The 25,349-nt window shown below is 39.5% G+C and overlaps 1 protein-coding gene across 8 annotated transcripts in view; it reads right to left on the bottom strand.

The window, feature by feature from the left end:
• Positions 1 to 25,349, bottom strand: part of SCAPER (S-phase cyclin A associated protein in the ER) — a 522,830-nt gene that overhangs the window by 47,349 nt on the left and 450,132 nt on the right. For 6 of the 8 annotated variants that reach the window (XM_012457694.2, XM_064382920.1, XM_064382918.1 and 3 more), the window contains one exon: positions 7,673 to 7,828. The exons of 1 other annotated variant lie outside the window; for it this stretch is intronic. In XM_012457694.2, the coding sequence (XP_012313117.2) occupies positions 7,673 to 7,828 (156 nt within the window). Of the gene's footprint in view, positions 1 to 7,672; positions 7,829 to 9,642; positions 9,721 to 25,349 lie in introns of those variants that run through there. One more of the 8 variants, XM_064382922.1, reaches the window with a different exon arrangement.

Genomic DNA, 25,349 nt, shown 5'->3' with positions numbered 1-25,349 from the left:
AACATTAAATAGTTTTCTATTTATTGTGTCTTCTTTAATTTCTTTCATCAACGTTTTAGAGTTTTCATTGTAGAAATCTTTCACTTTGGTTAATTTCTACATATTTAACTTTATTTGTTGTTACCGTAAATGGGATTACTTTTTTTGATTTCGAGATTGTTTGTTGTTGGCATAAAGAAACGCTCCTACTTTCTGTTCATTGATTTTGTATCCTGCAACTTTACTGAATTGGTTTATCAGTTCTAATAGTTTTTTGATGGAGTCTTTAGGTTTTTCCAGATATAAGATCATATCATCTGTAAACAAGGATAATTTGACTTCTTCCTTCCTGATTCGGATGCCTTTTCTTTCTTTTGTCTGACTGCTCTAGCTAGGACTTCCGGTATGATGCTGAGTAAAAGTGGTGAAATTGGGCATCCTTGTTGTGTTCCAGATCTTAGAGAAAAGGCTTTCCCCATTTAGTATGATACTAGCTATGGGTCTGTCTTTTATTGTGATAAGGTATGTTTCTTCTCTACCCAAGTTTTTGAGGTTTGTTTTTTTTTAATTATGAAGGAAAGTCGAATTTTATCAAATGCTTTTTCAGCAAGTACTGAAATGATCATATAGCTTTTGTTCTTCATTCTGTTGATATGATGCATCACGCTGACTAATTTGCATATGAAGAACCATCCTTGGATCCCTGGGATAAATCCCACTTGGTCATAATGAATGATCTTTTTTGCTGAATTGGTTTGCTAGTATTTTGTTTAGGATTTCTGCATTAATAGTCATCAGGGATACTGGCCTGTAGTTTTCTTTTTTTGATGTGCCTGTGATTTTGACATCAGAGTAATAAATAACTGGCCTTGTAGAATGAGTCTGGAAGTATTCCCTCCTCTATTTTTTGGAATAATTTGAGTAGGATTAGTATTAGTTGTTCTTTAAATGTTTGGTAGAATTCATCAGCGAAGCCCTCTGGTCCTGGGCTTTTCTTTACTGGGAGACTTTTTTTTACAGTTTCAATCTCATCACTTGCTAATGGTCTATTTTGGTTTTGGATTTCTTCATGTTTCAATCTTGGTTGGTTGCATGTGTCTAGAAACTTATCCATTTCCTCTAATCAAAGGGTTTTAATGACACTATTGCCATCACCACATCTCAGCAAGTTATTTTATGTAGTTCACAAAGTTTTTTTATATTTATGATCTCATTTGAGCCTTATAAGGATCTGGGAGCATTAAAATAACCACCATATATATCTCAAAGTTTAGTTAAGGTACTCTATTTATTCTTTGTATTTTTCTCCTTTATGTCTTTGCTTATGCTATTTTCTTAGTCCACCTTTTTCTCAATTCTACATGTTCCAATCTTTTCCATCTTTCAAGTCCCAGGTTCAATTTTAGCTGCTCTAAAACACAGCTGATCCCCACAGACAAGTAATAGTCATCTCTCTCTCCTTTGAACTCCATCAATGATGATGATGATAATAGTAGCCAACATTAATGAAGTATTTAATACGTGCCAGGAAGCATGTTACTTGCTTTTGTTATCTTCTATCCTCTTGATCACTCTCTGTTTTGTACAGTAGACAGTTGTATAGGCATCTCTTTTCCCCTACTAGCTTATAGAGTCCTTAGACAAAATCAATGAGTCATTTCTCCTTTCTCCCAATCCTAGCACAGGGTCTGGCACAGAGCAAGTGCTATGTAAATATTTGTTCAATGAATGAATAAATAGGCAGGCGGGCAGAGAGTTAACGTTTACCTTTGCTCGAACAAATGGTTTTCAAGCACCTTTGAACACTTGAGAAGCACTCATTTATAGCCACATAATAAATGAACTAAATCACAAATCATTCTTATCTTTTCCTGACACAGGTTTCCAGAACTTTGGCTAGAACACTGTGTTACTGTCATCTATGGATGTGCAAGTGAAAAACACAAATATATATAATATTAAATTTTTTTTTGTAGGCTGGGCGCGGTGGCTCACGCCTGTAATCCCAGCACTTTGGGAGGCCGAGGCGGGTGGATCACGAGGTCAAGAGATCGAGACTATCCTGGTCAACATGGTGAAACCCCGTCTCTACTAAAGATACAAAAAATTAGCTGGGCATGGTGGCGCGTGCCTGTAATCCCAGCTACTTGGGAGGCTGAGGCAGGAGAATTGCCTGAACCCAGGAGGCGGAGGTTGCGGTGAGCCGAGATCGCACCATTGCACTCCAGCCTGGGTAACAAGAGCGAAACTCCGTCTCAAAAAAAAAAAAAAAAAAATTTGTTTTTGTATACAAATATTCTTGAATTCACAAGTCTTTTCCAACCAATCAGAATTATCCAGGTCTTATAAGTTCCTCTCTTCAGTGTAGTTGTAAGAATTGCAAACTTGTTTACTGTGGGTCCACTGTCGCCAGGCTTTCTTGCCATAGTTCCTAGCACAGTTAGGAATACTGTAAATGATTACTGATTAAGTTACGGCTTGTGTTGGTGTCAATGTATAATCACTCATTATTATGCTGATCCTATTAGTTCTGCTAAGGAGTCAGCACCTTAAGGGGGACCCAATGAGCCTCAACCAATTACAGCAATTGAGCTCCTACTCTGAGATTTGAAAACCATCACTTTCTTTTTACTTGTAGGACCAAGAACAGAAAACTGTTAACAGTAAAGGCCAAAGAAATAGGTATTTCTTTTTTGGGGGGATGGCGTCTCACGCTGTCATCCAGGCTGGAGTGCAGTGGTGCAATCTCGGCTCACTACAACCTCTGCCTCCTGGGTTCAAGCAATTCTCCTGCCTCAGTGTCTCAAGGAGGTGGGATTACAGGTGCCTGACAGCATTCCTGGCTAATTTTTGTATTTTTAATAGAGATGGGGTTTTGCCGTGTTGGCCAGGATCGTCTTGAACTCCTGACCTCAGGTGATCCGCCTGCCTTGGCCTCCCAAAGTGGTGGGATTGCCTGAGCCACCACATCTGGCCAGAAATAGGCATTTCTGAGAGTCCTATTACAGACTATTGAATTTTGCTTAAGTGATTAAGAATCATTTGTTAACAATACTAAAATTCTGGAGTAATTCTGACATAAAATCAATCCTTTCATCAGAGGATCAGAATTTCAACTTTTACTTAAAAAAAAAAAGCAAGTTCATTGTTCAAAACTAAGCGTGGTACAAGTCATCAGCTATTCTACCCCAAGTTGAAGCAAAGACTAACAGCACAAATTCTGACACCCAAATTGTGTTTCGGAAATCCTAGGTAAAAATTTGGCTGGGCGCAATGGCTCACACCTGTAATCCTAATACTCTGGGAGGCTGAGGTGAGTGGATCACCTGAGGTCAGGAGTTTGAGACCAGCATGGCCAACATGGTGAAACCCCGTCTCTTCTAAAAAAACAAAAATTAGCCAGGTATGGTGGCAAGCACCCGTAATCCCAGCTATTCTGGAGGCTGAGACAGGAGAATTGCTTGAACCCAGGAGGCGGAGATTGCAGTGAGCTGAGATGGCACCACTGCACTCCAGCCTGGGCGACAGAGAGAGACTCTGTCTTAAAAAAAAAAAAAAAAAGAAAGAAAAGAAAATAGAAGAAAGAAAACCTAGGTAAAAATTAGAAGATTAAGGGCACAATAGGAGAGTAGTGGAAAGGCAGGCTAACGCTAATCACCATCACACAAAGGCCGGGCCACCGGCAGACTGCAGTGTTTACTCAAAGCCCGTGCTATCAATTAGTCCCCTTAATTATCTCAGGCTCTGCCATCACAGGAGGCAATTTTTGAAGCCCTCTCTAGTTCCTCTCCCTCTTTTATTCCTGCTAGTCACAAAAGGGCTATGAGGACAAAGCCTTCCTTGATTCTGGAGTTGGTTGGCTTCTGGTAGCCAAAATAGACATTATGTGAATTACTCCAATAAAGCAAAAACCGTAATACCTTTCCTCTTAGACATGGCTGCAGCAGAAACTGTATTTAATGCATGTAACAAATGCTTGTCACTGTCATTTATAGTTTAGAAATATAATTTTCATGAAGGAATAAGCAGGATAAAACAATCTGTAAATATCAGAAGTAAACAAATCTGAGGAGGTAGAAAAACTCCCTGTATTCCTGTGGTCTCGTGGTGTCCAGGAAATGTTGGGAGACTGAAGGATGAGAGAAAGAACAATGAGGGGTTATTTTTCTCAGTTCTTTCAGAGAAGCAGCTTACACTGATATTACTAAGAATTTCCTAAGTAAATTAAGCCAGGAAACCACCTGGATCTTTTTTCTAGAATAATCTGTTTTCATAGTAAGACCTACTAATAGAAGTTTGCTAAGCAATTGAGGTTAAAGAAGGAAATTATAATGGAGAAAAACAGATTAAGAATCCTTAAAAACCATCAAGAGTAAATTACTGATTTATTTAAAATCCAGTTGTATGTGCACATGGAAGCCATTATATTTCATATATATAATAATTTATCAGATGTATAAATATATAATAAATATAAAATTTTGAGTGGTAGACAGTATAGTCTCCAAGTTTGAGAATATAAGCAGTTTTTCTTTGTGGAAATATAAGTTTGTTCCTAGGAATGCCTGAAGATTATCCAAGTAGACCAAAGTTTATACATATATGTATATGATCATCTTATATCATGCATAATAATCCTTAGGCATATCTAGGACCAAGCTTATATTTCCACTATGAAAAACTGTTTATATTTCCAAATTTGGAGACTATGACCTACCATTCAAAATTTTATAGTCAGAAACTTGGGAGTCATTCTAGATTCTTCCTTTCCTTTCACCTCCCACACCATGAAACCCTATACCAGCTCCCTACATTTGTTCTACTCTTGCGTAATGTATTTGCTCATCTCTATTTTCACTGACCTCACGGACCCTCAACATGTCTCACTTGGATTATGCAAGAGCCTCTTTACTAATCCTTCTGCCTCTAGGCTTGTGCCATTTCAGTCATCCCTGTGCTTCTTGGGAGTGATCATTCTGTAACAGAAATTTGATCCCGTCCTCCCTCTCAAGCAACTTCAACGGCCTTCAACAGCTCTAGTCTAGCTCTTGTAGCCCTTCAAGCCTCCCAAGTACTAACATTTACGGAGTTTATTTAATACCTCATCTCCTGCCCTCTCCACAGTTGCCCAATTGCACAGCTACTCAAACTAAACATGACACTAAGTCTTCTATGTCCGTATCTCTTGGTTTGGACTGCCCTAAAAGCAGACCCTGAAAAAATAATATGGGCGCAAACAGATTGTTTGTGAGGATGTAGAGAAGAGAAACAGGGAAGGAAGAAAACCCAATTAAGTATTTGTTAAAGAACAAGTTACAGGTTGGGCGCGGTGGCTCACGTCTGTACTCCCAGCACTTTGGGAGGCTGAGGTGGGCGGAGCACTTGAGTTCAGGAGTTTGAGACCAGCCTGGCCAACATGGTGAAACCCCATCTCTACTGAAAATACAAAAATTAGCCAGGAGTGGTGGCACACGCCTGTAATCCCAGCTACTCAGCTGGCTGAGGCACGAGAATCGCTTGAACGTGGAAGGTGGAGGTTGCAGTGAGCTGAGGTAGTGCCACTGCACTCCAGCCTGGGCGACAGAGTGAGTAAGATTCAGTCTCAAAACAAACAAACAGAAAAACAAACAAACAACAGGTTAGGGCTGAGGACCCTGTGAGAACTGTACAGAATATACTTGCAATTGTGCTACCGAATATTAGGGAAGTGGATGTATTATCCACCAATTTATTGTTTGAGGGTCACTACTGGAGGCATTAAACTCCTCTGCACTCTAGCAAATAGTTCCTTCTCCAGAGAATGTCCCGAGGCAGAGAAATACAGGAAGCGACTGGCAGATGACCTCCAGGTGAACCCAGGGCACCACTAACATCTGGTACACCACATAATACACACATCACGCCCTTTTTCTCAATTGAGTTTTTCCTTCCACTTGTCTTGGACTCTTGGATTCTGGATTCCTGGATTGACTTTATATTTATATAACAGAAAGTCAAGTGGAAGGAGCACCAAGCTAGAAGTCTCAGGTCGTGATTCCAGTCAGTTTGGCTCAGTTGCTTTTCCTATAAAAACAAGTGACTGTGAATGACCTTTAGGTTTCTTTTAAATTCCATAGATTTCAAGTGACTGAATCTGTGTGTACGTGAAAGATGAAGCCCACAGGCTGTACAACAATCACATATATATATGCTTATGTTTGTGATATTCATATGGATTCAAGAAAATACAGGTGACGCAGACTTGAGATGCTGGCAGGTTTGTAATGTAATGCTGTGTGTTCAAAAAGAGACAGGGTCAGGTCTCCTGCCTGAGAGGACAATCTCCAGGGAGGGGCCTGGCCACTGCACAGGAACTAGCTGGGCAGCATGGTGGCCTCCAAGCTGGCAGGTGCCACTGTTCCAAATGGAGAGTGTTTGGTATACCAGCTTGTGTAGTATGGTACTACCTGATCCTACTCAGGTCAGAGACCCACAGTCACTTCCTGAGCTCTCACTGAAGGTGGGCTTTGTCTGCATTTCGTGACAGGAAGAGATTAACTTGAAACACTGAATACAGGCCATGCTTGGCTTCCCTGACATCTCTAGACAATCTTAATTTTATTAGAATGTGACTGATGGTGAGGGACTGGGTAAGAGTAAGGGATAGGTGGGCTTAGGGGTCCTATGTATAATGAACTAAAAAATGTTGAGGATGTTCATTTTAGAATACAGTTTCCCTCTCTTAAAATGTTCTGAATATAGTCACTAGTATTCTGTGAACATTGAATATAAATGGATAATACTTCCTTAAGAAGCTAGACTTTAGACGCTTCAACTTCACAAATTCCTAAAAATACAAAACACATAATTTAAAAAATATGTAATACATATAAGTGCTGTTTAGAATTTAACTATAAGAAAATTATTTGACTGAACATCTTCAATATGTCTAAGGAATATGTCATATTCCTGTCAGAAAAACCGAAGCACTATTATAAACAATTCTTACTTGGTGAGGGATGGGTGGGGGAGAAGAAAAGAAGACCCAGAGGGTTACTTGTGTCCTACCAGAGAATTACTGTTTTTGAGGACAGTTCGCAGGGTGGGATGGGGTAAGATGGGGTGGGGTAGTCTAAACAGCCAACCAGGCCAGTAGTAGTCCCTGGACGTTGGCTTTCACCATGCCCATGGGTCATGTGTGACTTCAGAGACATTGTTTTTGGATGGCTCCCTTCCCTTATTCATGGAAGTGTTCTGGAAGAAGGGACAGAAGGAAATGAATAAACCTAGGAGCCTATAATTGAAAGCACATGAGCAACAGTAACGAGCACCTTCAGGCGGTGCTGTGCAGGGCTGAGGGCTTGGCTTGGTCTGCTCTAGACTCTGTTTCCTTCAACGACTGAAGAAGAATCACTGGACTCCTCTGGATCTCGGTGGAAGAGGGACTGGATGACTTCTTAGGTTTCTTCTAGCAGTGACAGTCAAATTTATGACACCAAGAAGAAAAAAAGACTCTGGCAAGAGTATGTGGCCCAGAATACTAAGAAATTAATATACATCTCAATATAGAAAGCCAATGATGGAGAAAGAACAAAGAGGAAAGATGGCCAAGATCACCACTCACTTGAATCCCTATGAAATGACCCAAGAATCAGCAAAATTCAAGAGCTATTCCAAAAGTTGAGTTTAGATTGAGGTCAAGTAGATGCCTTACCTTCCAGTGACAGCAAAGCACAGTGTGCACAGAGCATGTAAGAGTCCTGCGGCATGCTGCAGAAATGTGGCCATCTTGGGATTCTCATCCACTGGGCCTTGCACCGAGAGGAAGCAGGCACACAGTTTGTCAATCAGACCCATGTTCACCACGTAGCTAGATGTGGGGGAGAAATGTATGTTATCAATCTGAATAGGCCAGCAACATCTTCACCTTCAATGATAAATCTTACCATACACAGGCTTGGACCTCTCAAACAAGCAGGCACAACACAAGTTTGAGTAAAGCATCTCAAGTAATAATTTCCTTAGATTTATTCCTGAATAATCAGCTATTTCTATATTTTTCTCTTTCTTCTCTCTTTTGGTTATTTGAATATTATTTCTCAAGAAGAAATCAATGAAAATGATTATGTAATCATTCTTACTGGTCTAAAGAGTCTAACAACAGGTGAAATGATTTACAATGACCTGTATGCTCTTAAAAAGTGTTCCTTTTTAAAGTACTTGGGAGCCCCAATGTAGGGATTTAGAAGATACAGTACAATGATTCAACCCAGACACTCTTGTTACAACTTAAACGTTTTTTTTCTTTTTTTAGAGACAGGGTCTCACTGTGTCACCAAGGCTGGAAGTACAGAGGCATGATCATAGCTCTAACCTCCTGGGCTCAAGAGATCCTCCTGCCTCAGTCTCCCAAATAGTTGGGACAACAGTGTATGCCACCACACCCAATTAATTTTTTACTTGTAGAAATGGGGTTTTGCTATATTGCCCAGGCTCTTCTTAAACTTCTGGCCTGAAGCGATCCTCCTGCCTCAGCCTCCCAAAGTGCTACAATTACAGGCATGGGCCACCATCCCTGGCCACAACTTAAACTTCTAAAGCCAATTGCAGGTTCTCTATTTTTAAAGAATCTATCACCATCAACAGCATAACAAACAGTGAGAATCTAACTGCTTTCTGTTATGAAAAGTACCAGTCCTGAGGGTTAACAGTAACATTTAAGAAATCATTTCCATCTTTTCAGTCCAATAAACAGTTTTCTAGAGCTGTTTGTAAACTGAACTGCCAACAGTAATTCTTTTATCAATCCACAGAACAGCAGTCATTTAAAAGAGTATTTTGGCTGGGCATGGTGGCTCACGCCTGTAATCCCAGCACTTTGGGAGGCCGAGGCGGGTGGATCATGAGGTCAAGAGATCGAGACCATCCTGGCCAACACGGTGAAACCTCGTCTCTACTAAAAATACAAAAAAATTAGCCGGGCATGGTGGCACATGCCTGTGGTCGCAGCTACTTGGGAGGCTGAGGCGGAAGAATCGCTTGAACCCAGGAGGCGGAGGTTGCAGTGAGCTGAAATTATGCCACTGCGCTCCAGCCTGGTGACAGAGCAAGACTCTGTCTCAAAAATAAAATAAAAAATAAATAAATACGAGAGTATTTTAAGACTACAAAAGACCTTGTAGATAAATCAGCCTTGGCCTAGAGATTCAACACTACTGCACTAACACGTATGAGAAAGGCAGGACAGCAGCTCTGCAAATCAACACGTTAACTTTCAGAGATATATACAAAGGAACTGAGGTTTTGGTATTTAAGCACGCTACGATCCCCACCACTATTCATTTACCAACATAGCTTTTTTGTAAAAGGAAGGAGAATCTGATGAATAATTCATGTTTGGAGCCATTCCAAGTTTGCTATTTTGAAGGTACAAAATAATGCCTCCTTTCTCCTTTTACATTAGAAAATGTATCTACCTGGGCTACTGAGACTCCTACAGTTTTAAAATTGAGAGGTGTGAAATGAGGACCACCAGACCTCTTCTCTTATAATAAAGGAAACTGATAGACTGATAAATGTACACACTGAGGATCTTATTACAATCTGATTTAACAGAATTAGACTTCAATTTATAAAGTGTTTTGTCTGTAGCCAGGCGTGGTGGCTCACACCTGTAATCCCAGCACTTTAGGAGGCCAAGGCAGGTGGATCACTTGAGGTCAGGAGTTTGAGACCAGCCTGGCCAATATGGTGAAATCCTGTCTATACCAACAAGAGAAAAATTAGTCAGGCATAGTGGCTGGTACTTGTAGTCCCAGTTACTCAGGAGGCTGAGGCAGGAGAATTGCTTGAACACAGGAAGTCAAGGTTGCAGTAAGCCAAGATTACGCCACTGCACTCCAGCCTGGACGACAAAGTGAGACACTGTTTCAAGAAAAAGAAAAAAAGTTTTTTGATTGGGTACAGTAGTTTTTGCTTATGATCCCTGCATTCAGGAGGCTGAGGCAGGAGGATTGCTTGAGCCCAGAAGTTTGAGACTGGCCGCAACATAGTGAGACCCTGTCCACACACGCATGCACACCAACAAAATAAGAGTGTTTCTGGACTTCTGCCAAGATGGCTGAATAGGAACAGCTACGGAGCGCAGTTCCCAGAGAGAACAATGCAGAAGGCAAGTGATCTCCGTACTTCCAACCGAGGCACCAGGTTCATCTCAATGGGACTGGCTGGACAGTGGTTGTAGCCCATGGAGGGCAAACTGAAGCAGGGAGGGGTGCTGTCTCACCCGGGAAGTACAAGAGACTGGAGAACTCCCCCTCCTACCCAAGGGAGGCCATCGGGGACTTTTCTGGGCACTCTGGCACTCCAGCTCAGATACCGTGCTTTTCCCACAATCTTTACAGCCCAGAGACCAGGAGATTCCTGCCAGTGCCAACACCAGCACGGCGGGTTTCCAGCACAAAACTGGGTGGCTCTTTTAGCCGGCGCCTGGAACACCTGCGAGACAGAACCACTCATTACCCTGAAAAAAGAAAGGGGCTGAAGGTAGGGAGCAAAGTGATCTGGCTCGACGGGTCCCACCCCCACAAAGACAAGCAAACTGAGTCCCACTGGCTTGAGATTTTTGCAGCCAGGACAGCAGTTTGGGCTCAACCCGGGATGGCTTAGCTCGATGGTGGTAGAGGCATCCTCCATAACTGAGGGAGTTCTAACCTTGCCTGTTTAACAAAATCACAAGGAAGTTTACAGAGCAGTTGGGCGGAGCCCGCGGCAGCTCAGCAATGCCTCTGTAGGCAGACCGTGATTAGACTCCCTCCTTGCTGGGCAGGGCATCTCTGAAAAAAGGCAGTAGCCCTTCAGGGACTTATAAATAAAGCCCCACCTTCCCAGGTCAGAGAACCTGCGAAAAGGGGCAGTTGTGAGTCCCACATAAGCAGACTTAAACGTCCCTGCCCAGCAGCTCTGAAACGAGCAACGGAGATCCCAGCACAGCACTTGAGCTCCGAAAAGGGACATTCTGCTTCCTCAAGTGTATCCAAAGAGACACCTCATACAGGAGAGCTCTGGTTGACATCTGGTGGGTACCCTTCTGGGATAAAGTTACCAGAGGAAGGAATAGGCAGCAATCCTTGCTGTTCTGCAGCCCCATGGGTGATTCCCAGGCAAGCAGGGTTTGGAGTGGACCTCCAGCAGTCCTGCAGCAGAGGGACCTGACTGTTAGAAGGAAAACTAAAAAACAAAAAGAAATAGCTTCAACATCAACAGAAAGGATGTAAACTTAGAGACCCCATCCAAAAGTCACTAACTTCAAAGACCAAAGGTAGATAAATCCATGAAGATGAGAAGAAATCAGCACAAAAAGGATGAAATCACCAAAAACCAGAATGCTGCTTCTCCTCCAAGGGATGACAACTCCTCACCAGCAAGAGAACAAAACAGGATGGAGAATGAGTTTGACAAACTGACAGAAGCAGGCTTCAGAAGGGGAGTAATAACAAATTTCTCTGAGCTAAAGGAGCGTGTTCTAATCCAATGCAAAGAAACTAAGAACCTTGAAAAAAGGTTTGATGAAATGCTAACTAGGATAACCAGGTTAGAGGAGAACATAAACGACTTGATGTAGCTGAAAAACACAGCACGAGAACTTCACAAAGCATACACGAAGTCTGAATAGCCGAATCGATCAAGCAGAAGAAAGAATATCAGAGATTGAAGACCAACTCAATGAAATAAAATGAGAAGGCAAGATTAGAGAAAAAGAGTGAAAAGAATTGAACAAAGCCTCCGAGAAATATGGGATTATGTGAAAAGACCTAATCTACGTTTGATCGGTGTAGCTGAATGTGATGGGGAGAATGAAACCAAGTTGGAAAACAGTCTTCAGGATATTATCCAGGAGAACTTCCACAACCTAGCAAGGGAGGCCAACATTCAAATCCAGGAAATACAGAGAACACCACATGCTGTTCAAGAACAGCAACCCCAAGGCACATAATCATCAGATTCACCAGGGTTGAAATGAAGGGAAAAAATGCTAAGGGCAGACAGAAAGGTCGAGTTATCCACAAAGGGAAGCCCATCACAGTGGATCTCTCAGCAGAAACCCTACAAGTCAGAAGACACTGGAGGCCAATATTCAACATCCTTAAAGAAAAGAACTTTCAGCCTAGAATTTCGTATCCAGCCAAGTTAAGCTTCGTTAGTGAAGGAGAAATAAAATCCTTTACAATCAACTGCTGAGAGACTTTGTCACCACCAGGCCTGCCTTACAAGAGCTACTAAAGGAAGCACTAAACATGGAAAGGAAGAACCAGTACCAGTCACTCCAAAAATGTACCAAATGGTAAAAAGCATCAACAAAATGAAGAAATTGCATCAACTAATGGGCAAAACAACCAGCTAGTATCAAAATGGCAGGATCAAATTTACAATAACAATATTAACCTTAAATGTAAATGGGCTAAATGCCCCAATCAAAAAACAAAGACTGGCAAATTGGATAAAGAGTTAAGATCCATCAGTGTACTGTAGTCAGCAGACCCATCTCACATGCAAGGACACACATAGGCTCAAAATAAAGGGATGGAGGAAGATTTACCAAGCAAATGGAGGGAAAACAAAAAAATCAGGGGTTGCAATCTTAGTTTCTGATAAAACAGACTTTAAACCAACAAAGATCAAAAGAGACAAAGAAGGGCATTACACAATGGTAAAGGGATCAATGCATCAAGAAGAGCCAACTAATCTAAATATATATGCACCTAATACAGGAGCACCCAGATACATAAAGCAAGTTCTTAATGACCTACAAAAAGATTTGGACTCCCACTCAATAATAGTGGGAGACTGTAACACACCATTGTCAATATTAGACAGATCAATGTGACAGAAAATTAACAAGGATATCCAGGGCTTGAACTCAGATCTGGACCAAGTGGACCTAATAGACATCTACAGAACTCTCCACCCCAAATCCACAGAATATACATTCTTCTCAGCACCACATCACACATACTCTAAAATTGACCACATAATTGGAAGTAAATTACTCCTCAGCAAATGCAGAAATCATAACAAACAGTCTCTCAGACCATAGTGCAATCAAATTAGAACTCAGGATCAAGAAACTCACTCAAAACTGTACAACTACATGGAAACTGAACAACTTGCTACTGAATGACTATTGGATAAATAATGAAATGAAGGCAGAAATAAAGATGTTCCTCAAAACCAATGAGAATGAAGAGACAATGTACCAGAATCTTTGGGACACATTTAAAGCAGTGTCTAGAGGGAAATTTATATACCCACAGAATACCCACAGAAGAAGTGAGGAAAGATCTAAAATTGACACCCTATTGTCACAATTAAAAGAACTACAGGAGCAAGATCAAATTCAGAAGCTAGCAGGAGACAAGAAATAACAAAGATCAAAGCAGAACTGAAGGAGATAGAGACACAAAAAATCCTTCAAAAAATAAATCTAGGAGCTAGTTTTTTGAAAAGATCAACAAAATAGAATGCTAGCCAGACTAATAAAAAAGAAAAGAGAGAAGAATTGAATAGATGCAATAAAAAATGATAAAGGGGATATCACCAATGATTTCGCGGAAATACAAACTACCATCAGAGACTACTACAAACAACTCTATGCACATAAACCAGTAAATCTAGAAGAAATGGATAAATTCCTGGACACTTACACCCTCCTAAGACTCAACCAGGAAAAAGATGAAACACAGAATAGACCAGTAACAAGGTCTGAAGTTGAGGCACCAATTAATAGCCTACCAACCAAAAAGGGTCTAGGACCAGATGGGTTCACAGCCAAATGCTACCAGGCATACAAAGAGGAGCTGGTACCACTCCTTCTGAAAGTATTCCAAACAATATAAAAAGAGAGAGTCCTCTCTAACTCATTTTATGAGACAAACATCATCCTGATAACAAAACCTGGAAGAGACACAACTAAAACAGAAAATTTCAGGCCAATATCTATGATGAACATTGATGCAAAAATCTTCAATAAAATACTGGCAAACTGAATCTAACAGCACAACAAAATCTTATACATCACGATCAAGTTGGCTTTATCTCAGGGATGCAAGGCTGGTTCAACATACACAAATCTATAAACATAATCCATCACATAAACAGAACCAAAGACAAAAACCACATGATTATCTCAACAGATGCAGAAAAGGCCTTTGACAAAATTCAACAACGCTTCATGCTAAAAACTCTCAATAAACTAGGTATCAATGGAACGTATCTCAAAATAATAAAAGCTATTTATGACAAACCCACAGCCAATATCATACTGAATGGACAAAAACTGGAAGCATTCCCTTTGAAAACTGGCACTAGACAAGGATGCCCTCTCTCACCACTCCTATTCAACATAGTATTAGAAATTCTAGCCAGAGCAATCAGGCAAGAAAAAGACATAAAGAGTATTCAATTAGGAAAAGAGGAATCATCTCTATTTGCAGACAATATGACTGTATATTTAGAAGACCCCTTTGTCTCAGCTCAAAATCTTCTTAAGATGATAAGCAACTTCAGCAAAGTCTCAGAGTACAAAATCAATGTGCAGAAATCACAAGCTTTCCTATACACCAATAGCAGACAGAAAGCCAAATCATGAGCGAACTTCCATTCACAATTGCTACAAAGAGAATAAAATACCTAGGAATACAAGTAATATGGGACGTAAAGGACCTCTTCAAGGAGAACTACAAACCACTGCTCAAGGAAATAAGAGAGGACACTTACAGATGGAAAAACATTCCATGCTCATAGTTAGGAAGAATCAATATTGTGAAAATGGCCATACTGCCCAAAGTAATTTATAGATTCATGCTATCCCCATCAAACTACCATTGACCTTCTTCACAGAACTGGAAAAAACCACCTTAAACTTCATATGGAACCAAAAAAGAGCCCACATAGCCAAGACAACCCTAAGCAAAACAAAACAAAACAAACAAAAACAAAAAAACAAAGCTGGAGCCATCACAATAGCTGACTTCAAACAATTCTACAAGGCGACAGTAATCAAAACAGCATGGTACTGGTACCAAAACAGAGATACAGACCAATGGAACAGAACAAAGGCCTTGGAGGCAACGCCACACATCTACAACCATCTGATCTTTGACAAACCACACAAAAACAAACAATGGGGAAAGGATTCCCTGTTTAATAAATGGTGTTGGGAAAACTAGCTAGCCATGTGCAGAAAGCTGAAATTGGACCCCTTACTTAACACCTTATACAGAAATTAACTCCAGATGGATTAAAGATTTAAACGCAAGACCTAACATCATAAAAACCCTAGAAGAAAATCTAGGCAATACCATTCAGGATACAGGCATAGGCAAGGACTTCATGACTAAAACACCAAAAGCAATGGCAACAAAAGCCAAAATAGACAAATGGGATCAAATTAAACTTAAGAGTTTCTGCACAGCAAAAGAAACCATCATTAGAGTGAACTGGCTACCAACAGAATGGGAAAAAAAATGTTGCAAGCTACCCATCTGACAAAGGGCTAATATCCAGAACCTACAAAGAACTTACAAATCTACAAGAAAAAAAACAAACAGCCCCATCAAAAAGTGGGCAAAGGATATGAACAGACACTTCTCAAAAGAAGACATTTATGCAGCCAACAAACATATGAAAAAATGCTTATCATCATTGGTCATTACAGAAATGCAAATTGAAATCACACTGAGATACCATCTCATGCCAATTGGAATAGCGATCATTAAAAATCTGGATACAACAGATGCTGGAGAGCATGTGGAAAAATAGGAACACTTTTACACTGTTGGTGGGGGTGTAAATTAGTTTAACCATTGTGGAAGACAGCATGGTGATTCCTCAAGGACCTAGAAATAGAAATACCATTTGACCCAGCAATCCCATTACTGGGTATATACCCAAAGGATTATAAATCATTGCATTATAAAGACACATGCACACGTATGTTCATTGTGGCACTGTTTACAATAGTAACGACTTGGAATCAACCCAAATGCCTATCAATGATAGATTGGATAAAGAAAACGTGGCACATATACACCATAGCATACTATGCATCCATAAAAATGGATGAGTTTATGTCCTTTGCAGGGACATGGATTAAGCTGAAAACCATCATTTTCAGTAAACAGACACAAGAACAGAAAACCAAACACTGCACGTTCTCACTCATAAGTGGGTGTTGAGCAATGAGAACACATGAATACATGGAGAGGAACATCACACACCAGGGCCTGTTGGGGGGTGAGGGGGCTAGGGGAGGGATAGCAGAGGGTGGGGGGATTTGGGAGGGATAACATTAGGAGAAATACCTAATGTAAGTGATGAGGGGATGGATGCAGCAAACCACCATGGCTTATGTATACTTATGTTACATTCCTGCATGATCTGCACATGTACCCCAGAACTTAAATAAAAAAAAAAAGAAAAAAAATGTTAAAAAAAAAAGTGTTTTTATCTTAATCATCCCAATGAATTATCCCAAGAACACTATTAGGGAGCAGACTAAGGAAGTTTTGGTTTTTATCTGTCCAGCACATTCTCCTCTCCTATTCCATATGGTACTGGGAGTGTTGTTAAAGATACTACCATCTTGCTAATGCAGGAGTGAGCATGTGCCTCAGGACAGTCAAAGTACTCAACACCTTGGCCATAATGACTGGTTCCAGGATGAGTATATGATCTAGGGAGGAGCACTTGACATCTTCTGTGGAAATAATGTATGACCATAGGAAAAATCTCTTTCCACTGGGATGTCTAAACAAAATGTGTAAGTCTGGGGGTGCTGGTAGTCAACTTGTTACGTGGAGAACATTTGCTTAGAGAATAAAGCCAAGTGCAGATAAGCAGAACTTAAAGAAAGAAACAAAGTCATCACGGCACATGGTCATGCACTGCTTACTGATGGGGACACTTTCTGAGAACTGCATCATCAGGCAACTTTGTCATTGTGCAAACATCGTAGAGTGTACCTACACAAACTTAGAAAGTATAGAGTAACCTAGGCTACATGGGATAGCCTATTGTTCCCAGGCTACAAACATATATAGTATGTTACTATGGTGAACGAGATCGGCAACTGTAACACAATGGTAAATATTTGTGTATCTAACCATAGGAAGGGTACAGTAAAAATACAGTACTGTAATTTTATGGGACAGCCATTGTATATGTGGTCTCTTGTTGACTGAAAAGTCATTATGCAGTGCATTACTATAGTTAGAGCCTTGGCATAATAATAATGTATCATCTGAAATAACAGATTTCAGACTATTTTCCACAAGTGGAATTACTGAGTTCAAACCTTGACCTTCCCAGGTACACAAGCCATTTTACTATTCTGTTTTACTTATTTTATTTCAAGCTAAGGTTATAAAAGAGTTCTAACCAGAGTGGAAAACTGGGTTTTTTTTCTGATTATAGAGGTGATATAGACTCATTATAGAAATTTATAAAGAAAAGTAGAAAAATAAGTAGAAAAAGTTGGCCATAATTTCACAGTTAGATAATTTTCCTTTCATGTTTTTCTATTTCATTCTTTCTCCACATGATTGGCATCATACTCAATATCATTCACTGACTATTTTAGGCCCCTTCTATGTCATGAAAATATCCTTGTAAGTATTATATTTTAAATCTTAAAAATTGTAGTATTGAAAAGTTAACATAAAATTTAAAAAATTAACAGAATAGCATAACAAATACTCGTGCATTCATCACACGGCCCTGACTATCATCAGCCCATGGCCAATCCCATATGTCCACACCCATCCTGCATGAAGTTTAAGCAAATCCAAGGCATATTATTTCATTTGTAAATGTTTCCATTTCTATTTCTAAAAAAAAAATCACTTAACAAAACATAACCACATCATTATCACATCTAAAAATCAACATTCCTTAACATCACCAAATAACTAATGTTCAGATTTCTAAATGTACCATAAATGTCTTAACATTGTAAGTAGTTTTTTTTAAAAAAATTAGAATCCAAACAAGAACCACACATTGTGACTGGTTAATATGACTTAAGTCTCTTTTTAATCTGTTAGCCTCCACCTTTTTAAACCCCCTTTGAAAATGTATGTATTTGGAGAGATCCAAGATGGCTGATCACTAGCAGCTCGGGCACCTAGCTCCCAGTGAAAGCGCAGAGAACGAGAGGACGCCACTCTTTCAGATGAATATTTGTTGCTCACGGACCAGGAGATCCCCAGCGGAGGAGCCCCACGGGTCGCCAGGGTGACACTTGTGGCCGGTGCGGCGGTTTTGCTGGCGCCTTAGAGCAGCAGTTCTTGGTGCAGAGTCCGGAGATTCCTGGGCAGAAAAGCACCATCAATCTTAACACCTCTATTTTGACCGGCGCAGTGGATTGCTCAGATTTCGGCGCTGGGAATCAACAAGTTGGACGTCCGCTCAGAGACCCAGTTAGAAAGTCGGTAATTACAAAGACGACAGACGGATAAATATATAATGAAGGGAAGAAAGCAGCCTAAAAAGGCAGAGAATACTCAAAATCAGAGTGCCTCTCCCTCTACAGGGGATCGCAATTCCTCATCAGTAACGGAACAAGGCTTAATGGAGAATGAGTGTGTTCCAATAACAGAAGCAGGTTTCAAAATGTGGGTGATAAGAAACTTCCGTGAATTAAAAGAACTTCTTCTAACCCAATGCAAAGAAACTAAGAACCTTGAAAAAAGGTTTGACGAAATGCTAACAAGAATGGACAATTTAGAGAGGAACATAAGTGAATTGATGGAGCTGAAAAACACAACACGAGAACTTCGCGAAGTATGCACAAGTTTAAACAGTCGAATTGATCAAGCAGAAGAAAGGATATCAGAAGTCGAGGACCAGCTCAGTGAAATGAAACGAGAAGACAAGATTGGAGAAAAAAGGATGAAAAGGAATGAGCAAAGCCTCCAGGAAATATGGGACTATGTGAAAAGACCTAATTTACGTTTGTTAGGTGTACCTGAATGTCATGAAGAGAATGAATCCAAGTTGGAAAATACTCTTCAGGATATCATTCAGGAAAACTTTCCCAACCTAGCAAGGCAGGGTAATATTCAACTCCAGGTAATACAGAGAACACCACAAAGATATTCTTCAAGAAGACCAACCCCAAGGCACATAATTGCCAGATTTATTAGGGTTGAAATGAAGGAGAAAATACTAAGGGCAGCCAGAGAGAAAGGTCAGGTTGCCCATAAAGGGAAACCTATCAGACTTACAGCAGATCTCTCAGCAGAAACCCTACAAGCTAGAAAAGAGTGGGGACCAATATTTAACATCCTTAAAGAAAAGAACTTTCAACCCAGAATTTCATATCCAGCCAAACGAAGCTTTATGAGCGAAGGAAAAATTAAATCTTTTGCGAACAAACAAGTACTTAGAGACTTCACCACCACCAGGCCTGCTTTACAAGAGCTTCTGAAAGAAGCACTATACATATAAAGGAGCAACCAATATCAGCCTTTCCAAAAATATATCAAAAAGCAAAGAGCATTAACACAATGAAAATTTTACACTAACTAATGGGCAAAACAGCCAGCTAGCATCAAATGCCAGTATTAAACTTATATATATTCTAATTGGATAAAAAGCCATCGGTATGCTGCATCTGGACCCATCTCACATGCAACGATACACAAAGACTCAAAACAAAGAGAAGGAGGAAGATTTACCAACCAGAGAGTAAAAATAAACAAACAAAAAGCAGGAGATGCAATTCTCGCCTCTGATAAAGTAGACTTTAAAGCAACAAAGATCAAAAGAAGCAAAGAAGGACATTACATAATGGCAAAAGGATCAATGTAACAAGAAGAGCTAACGATTTTATAGATCAACGAGACAGAAAATTAACAAGGACATCCAGGACTTGAACTCAGACCCGGAACAAGTAAACTTAATAAACATTTATAGAACTCTCCACTTCAAATACACAAAACATACATTACCACCTCATACCTATTCCAAAAGCGACTACATAATTGGAAGTAAATCACTCGTCACTAAACGCATAGCATTTCATAGGTTTAAATGAAATATTGGTTGGCTGTTTGTTATTTTCTTCCCTTATTTCTTCCTGACTACATCATTAAGTATAATTATCGGTATAAAAGAGGTTTTCAATACCCATTACTAAACTGCATTCTAGCCTGGGCAAGAAAGCAATACTCCCATTCTCTCTCTCTCTTTCTCTTCCTTTTTCCTCCTCTTCTTCATTCTTTTTTTCTTTCTTTAAAAAAAAAAGAAAGAAAATGTATGTATTTGTTGATGAAACTTGGTTGTTTATCCCATATACCTTCCCCCAAATTGAATTTTGCTGATTCTATCCCTGTGGTGTCAACTAACATTTTTTGGAACTATTCATTTCCTGTAAAATGATCTAGGTTCTAGAGGTCTGACTGGATATATAAACATCATTTTTAATGATTGAATAATATTCTACCAGTGGAATATGTTTACAACTTTTGGTTGTTTTCAGTATTCATCACTGAATTTTAGAATTATATGAAAGAGTAAACCATGCTGTGCTGAACATTTGGAGTAGAAATCCTTGCCAGATTTCAGACTATTTTCCACAAGTGGAATTACTGAGTCAAAGGGTATGCATATTTTTAGGGCTCTTAATATAGATAGCTACATTATATTCAAGAAACATTAAATCAATTTATAGTCTCACCAGCAAGGTATTAGAAAACCCAGTTCACTATGTGGAGGTTGTTGTAACTATTCCCATTTGATAGACAAGGAGACTGACACTCAAGCAAGACAGCTGGAACATTCTATGGTCTTCTGACTCCTGACAAATGTCCTCTGCACTGAATTAGCTGCTTTTTCTGTCGTGTTTTTTTTTGGTCCTTACTGAGGTCTAAAGTGAGGTCTAAGTGATCTAAAGTGATTTCAAAACCATGTAGTTTCAAGATGAAAATGGCTTAGCTAGGTTTCCTGTACTGGCCTTGAAACAGCCAGAAAGGAGGACAGACTACAAAATGAGCAAAGAAATAAAAAGCATTGACAAGCCTAGGCAAACTAAAACAACCATTTGTTGAATAGTTGGTCGTTTCTGAGTATGGTCTCCTGTGGTTACGGGGGCCATCGACGGTGCCTACCAATTAGTCAGACTAATGTTTTTCTAAATTGCCTGCGTCTTGAAAATTGCATGGAGAATCTTTAAATGACTGGCTAAGAAGATTCTTAAACTAAATCGCTCTGAAAGGTCAATGTAGAGAAATTCATTTTGTCAACCTCATAGTTTTGAGGGAAGAATATGGAATCTTCTAATGAATACCGGGGTCAAAAGCAACATATCTTTTGCATTGTAACTGTTAGGTTGAAATTATAATCTTGAGACTGTTACCACATCCAGGATGAAAAGCTTTAATATAGAAAACTTCCTAGTCTTCTTGGAACACACATCCTGGGAAAGAAACACGTTGCTGTAAATGCCTGTGAATGGGTCTCTCCATTTGCTTGACAATTTGAAATTTAAAATGAGTCCCTTTGCAGCTGTCACTGGACTTTACAAACAGAAAGGGATATTTAGAAACACACACACATATGTATATGAATATCCATGTATATATACATATACATATATGTGCATGATGTTTTTTTTGAGATTTATTAATGTTGGTACATGTCACAATAATTCTTGTTTTATTGTTGTTTAGTATCCCACTATATGAATACACACACACACACACACACACACACACACACACACACACAGGTATATATGGTACAATATTCACTATTTGGGTGATGGGTTCACTAGAAGCCCAAACTTCACCTATTCACTACATAATAGATCCATGTAACAAACCTGTACATGTGCCCCTTAATCTATTAAAAAAAAAAGAACTAAAATGAGTTATTGCTTCTTCTTTGTCCATTCTTGTCTACCTACCCACTCTCATATTCCAACCAAAATGTTGCTTATTAGGGTTGTATCCTTGAACTGGATTTAGTAAACTCATGCAATTCCATGGTTTCAACTATCCTCAATATGTTAATAATAATTCTCAATTCTATCTCAAGGCCCACTTTTGCTTTCCTTTTTGAGACAGGGTGTCGCTCTGTTGCCCAGGCTGCGGTATAGTGACACAATCATGGCTCACTGCAGCCTCGGACCGCTGGGCTCACGGGTCCTCCCACCTCAGCCTCCTAAATAGCTGGGATTATACCAGGCCTGGCTTTTTTTTTTTTTTTTAATAGAGACAGGGTTTTGCCATGTTGCCTAGTCTGGTCTTGAACTCCCAGACTCAAGCGAGCTGCCCTCCTCAGCCTCTCCAGGTGCTGGGATTACAGGCATGAGCCAGGGCACCCAGCCTACTTCTTTTCTAAACTTCTTTCCTAAAGTATTTGTTTACGAATATTTTCACTTGGGGGTCCCAAGGCACCCCTCTATTGGAATGTTCAAACAAATCTCATTTTCTCTTCTGAAATCTCCTTCTCCCACTATTCTTGTCCAAATGAATGTCATCATTCATCTCACTGTAATGCAAGAAATTTTGAGATAACCACTTGTGATCATGCATTCATCTACTCAATTATTTCTAAGTATGATGCTGATGCTAACCGTAAGGACCTCTTAACATTGTAACACATAATTTCTACATTACTATGATTAATTCTATTGGAGAGGTACGTTCAAAGTATTACTACAGCATAGCAGAAGTGCCAAATTTTGGCTTAATGGGCCAGGGCTAGCTTCTCAAAAGAGGTGGGATCTTCATATTTTTAAATGAATTCATCAGGTAGACAAGGCCCAAGGCTGAGGTAGATAGAAGCTAATTCTACTTCTAAAATGGTCCTAAATCCTTCTTGTTTCCACTCTAATGGTTACTGCTATAGTTTGGTCAAGGTCACATCCTATCAGGTTAAGTTACTGTGAGATCTTAGAAACAAGGTCTGACCTGCGTCTCAGCCTCTGTATATTTGAAATAGGGATAATAATATCTACCCCACCAGTAAAGTTGATTCCTTCAAATATGGCTAATTAATGTTTTCCTTCATTTCAGAAGTGTTCTGTTCTTTTGTTGTGTATTTTCTGCTGTAATTCTCCTGTTACCTTATTTGAGAAGATCAATTATTCAACATTTAAATTCTGTTATCTATCCTTCACATGTCTTGTCTGCTTGCTAATCATATTTGTGATAACCTTTGTCCTTTCTCTCTGCTTTCATTGCGATTTTTAAATAATAAGCTGCTGGCTGGGCGTGGCGGCTCATGCCGGTAATCCCAGCACTTTGGGAGACCGTGGCGGATGAATCATGAGGTCAGGAGATCGAGACCATCCTGGCCATGGTGAAACCCTGTCTCTTACTAAAATACAAAAAAATTAGCCGGGTATAGTGGTGCACACCCGTAGTCCCAGTTACTCAGGAGGCTGAGGCAGGGGAATCACTTGAACCCGGGAGACAGAGGTTGCAGTGAGCCGAGATTGTGCCACTGCATTCCAGCCTGGCGACAGAGCAAGATTCTGTCTCAAGAAAATAAAAAAATTATAATAAGCTGCTTTCTCTTGAGATATATATTTCAAATAATAAATACACAAAACTTAAGTGTTAGGTTTGACAATTTTTGAAGATGACATAAATCCACATAACCATCAATAAAAACAAGATATAGAACATACTCATCATCACAGAAAGTTCCCTTGTTTAATGTGCAGTCCTTTCCTATCTCCATATAAATGAAATCATTCAAAATGTTCTCTCTGGCTAAGCATGATGCTTTTTTGAGATTTCTTCATGTTGGTGCATGTGACAATAATTCTTGTTTTATCGTTGGTTAGTATCCCACTATATGAATACAGGTTGAGTATGCCCAACCTGAAAATATAAAATCCTCTCAAACCCAAAACCTTCTAGGTATCAACATGATGCTCAAAAGAAACACTCATTGGAGCATTTCAGATTTTGGATGTTCAACTGGCAAGTATAAAATCCCCCCTCAAAATTCAAAATCCAAAACACTTTGGTCTTAAGCATTCCAGATAGGGCATACACAATCTGTATGCTATAATTCGTTTGTTCCTTCTCTTGTTGATGGACGTATGTGTTATTTAAAGTTTTTGGTTATTATAAATAAGACTGTTATGAAAATCCATGGGAAAGTCTTTTTGTGAAAATGTGTTTTCATTTCTAATGGGTAAATACCTAAGAGAATTGCTGAGTCATAGAATAGATATGTTTAAATTTACAAATTGCTAAACAGTTCTTCAAAGTGGTCATTTGATTTTATTCTCCCAGAAACAATGTATCAGAGCTCCAATTGTTCTATACCCTTATCAACATCTGGTATCTACATCAGTCTTTTTTATTTTAGCCATTTCGTCAGATTTGAAATAGTCATTTCCCTGATAATTATTGAACATCTCTCCATGTGCTAAATGGCTATTTGTGTATCTTTCCATGTGCTACATAGCTATTTGCATATTTGTATCCAAAGAAATCTTTCCCCATCCCTTGATTGCAAAGATATATAGATAGTCCCCTATTTTCTGCTAGAAGTCTTATGGTCACAGCTTTTGTGTTTAGATCTATAATCCATCTAAAAATAATTTTGTATATGACAAGAGCTTAATTTTCTTCCATGTGGATATCCAGTTTTTCTAGCATTATTCCTTAAAATAACTTCCCTTTCCCTATTAATTTAATCTGATCCTTTGATCATTGACAAGAGGTTGCCAGGGGTTGTGGGGGAAGGAGGAATGAATAGATTGAGTTATATGATACTGTACTGATGAATACATGTCATTATACATTTGTCAAAATCCATAAGATGTTTAACACCAAGAGTGAACCTTAATGTAACCTATGGACTTTAAGGTGATAATGACATCAATGTAGGTTCCCAGACTGTAACAAATGTAGTACTCTGATGAGGGCTACTGGAGGCTGTATATGTGTGTGGCCAGGGCGTTTATAGAAACACTCTGTAGGTTCCACTCAGTTTTGCTGTGAACTTTTAAAACTGCCCTAAAAAATAGTGTATGTTTTTTTCAAAGCTTCATCAGCTCCGCCACCCCAAATAATTGGATTATATTTGTGCGGGTCTATTTCTGTGCTCTCAATTCCATTTTGACCTATTGATCAGTCTTGTACCAATACCACACTGTCCTGATCAATGTAACTCTATAGTAAGTCCTCAAATCAGGCATCCCTCTGACTTATTATTCTTTTTCAAAATTGTTTTGGCTCTATTAGAGCCTTAACGTTTCCACAGAAATCTTACAACTGACTTATACATTTTTTTCTAAAGCCTGCTGGGATTTTGATTAGGGTTGCATAGAATCTATAAATCAATTTGGGGAAAAATAATGTTTTAGC

Source organism: Aotus nancymaae, unplaced genomic scaffold (genome assembly GCF_030222135.1).
Source record: "Aotus nancymaae isolate 86718 unplaced genomic scaffold, 86718_ANA_hifiasm-v0.15.2.pri h1tg000003l, whole genome shotgun sequence".
Taxonomy (NCBI): Eukaryota; Metazoa; Chordata; class Mammalia; order Primates; family Aotidae; genus Aotus; species Aotus nancymaae.
The sequence above is the reverse complement of the archived record's forward strand: the minus strand, read 5'-3'. Positions and strand labels throughout refer to the sequence as shown.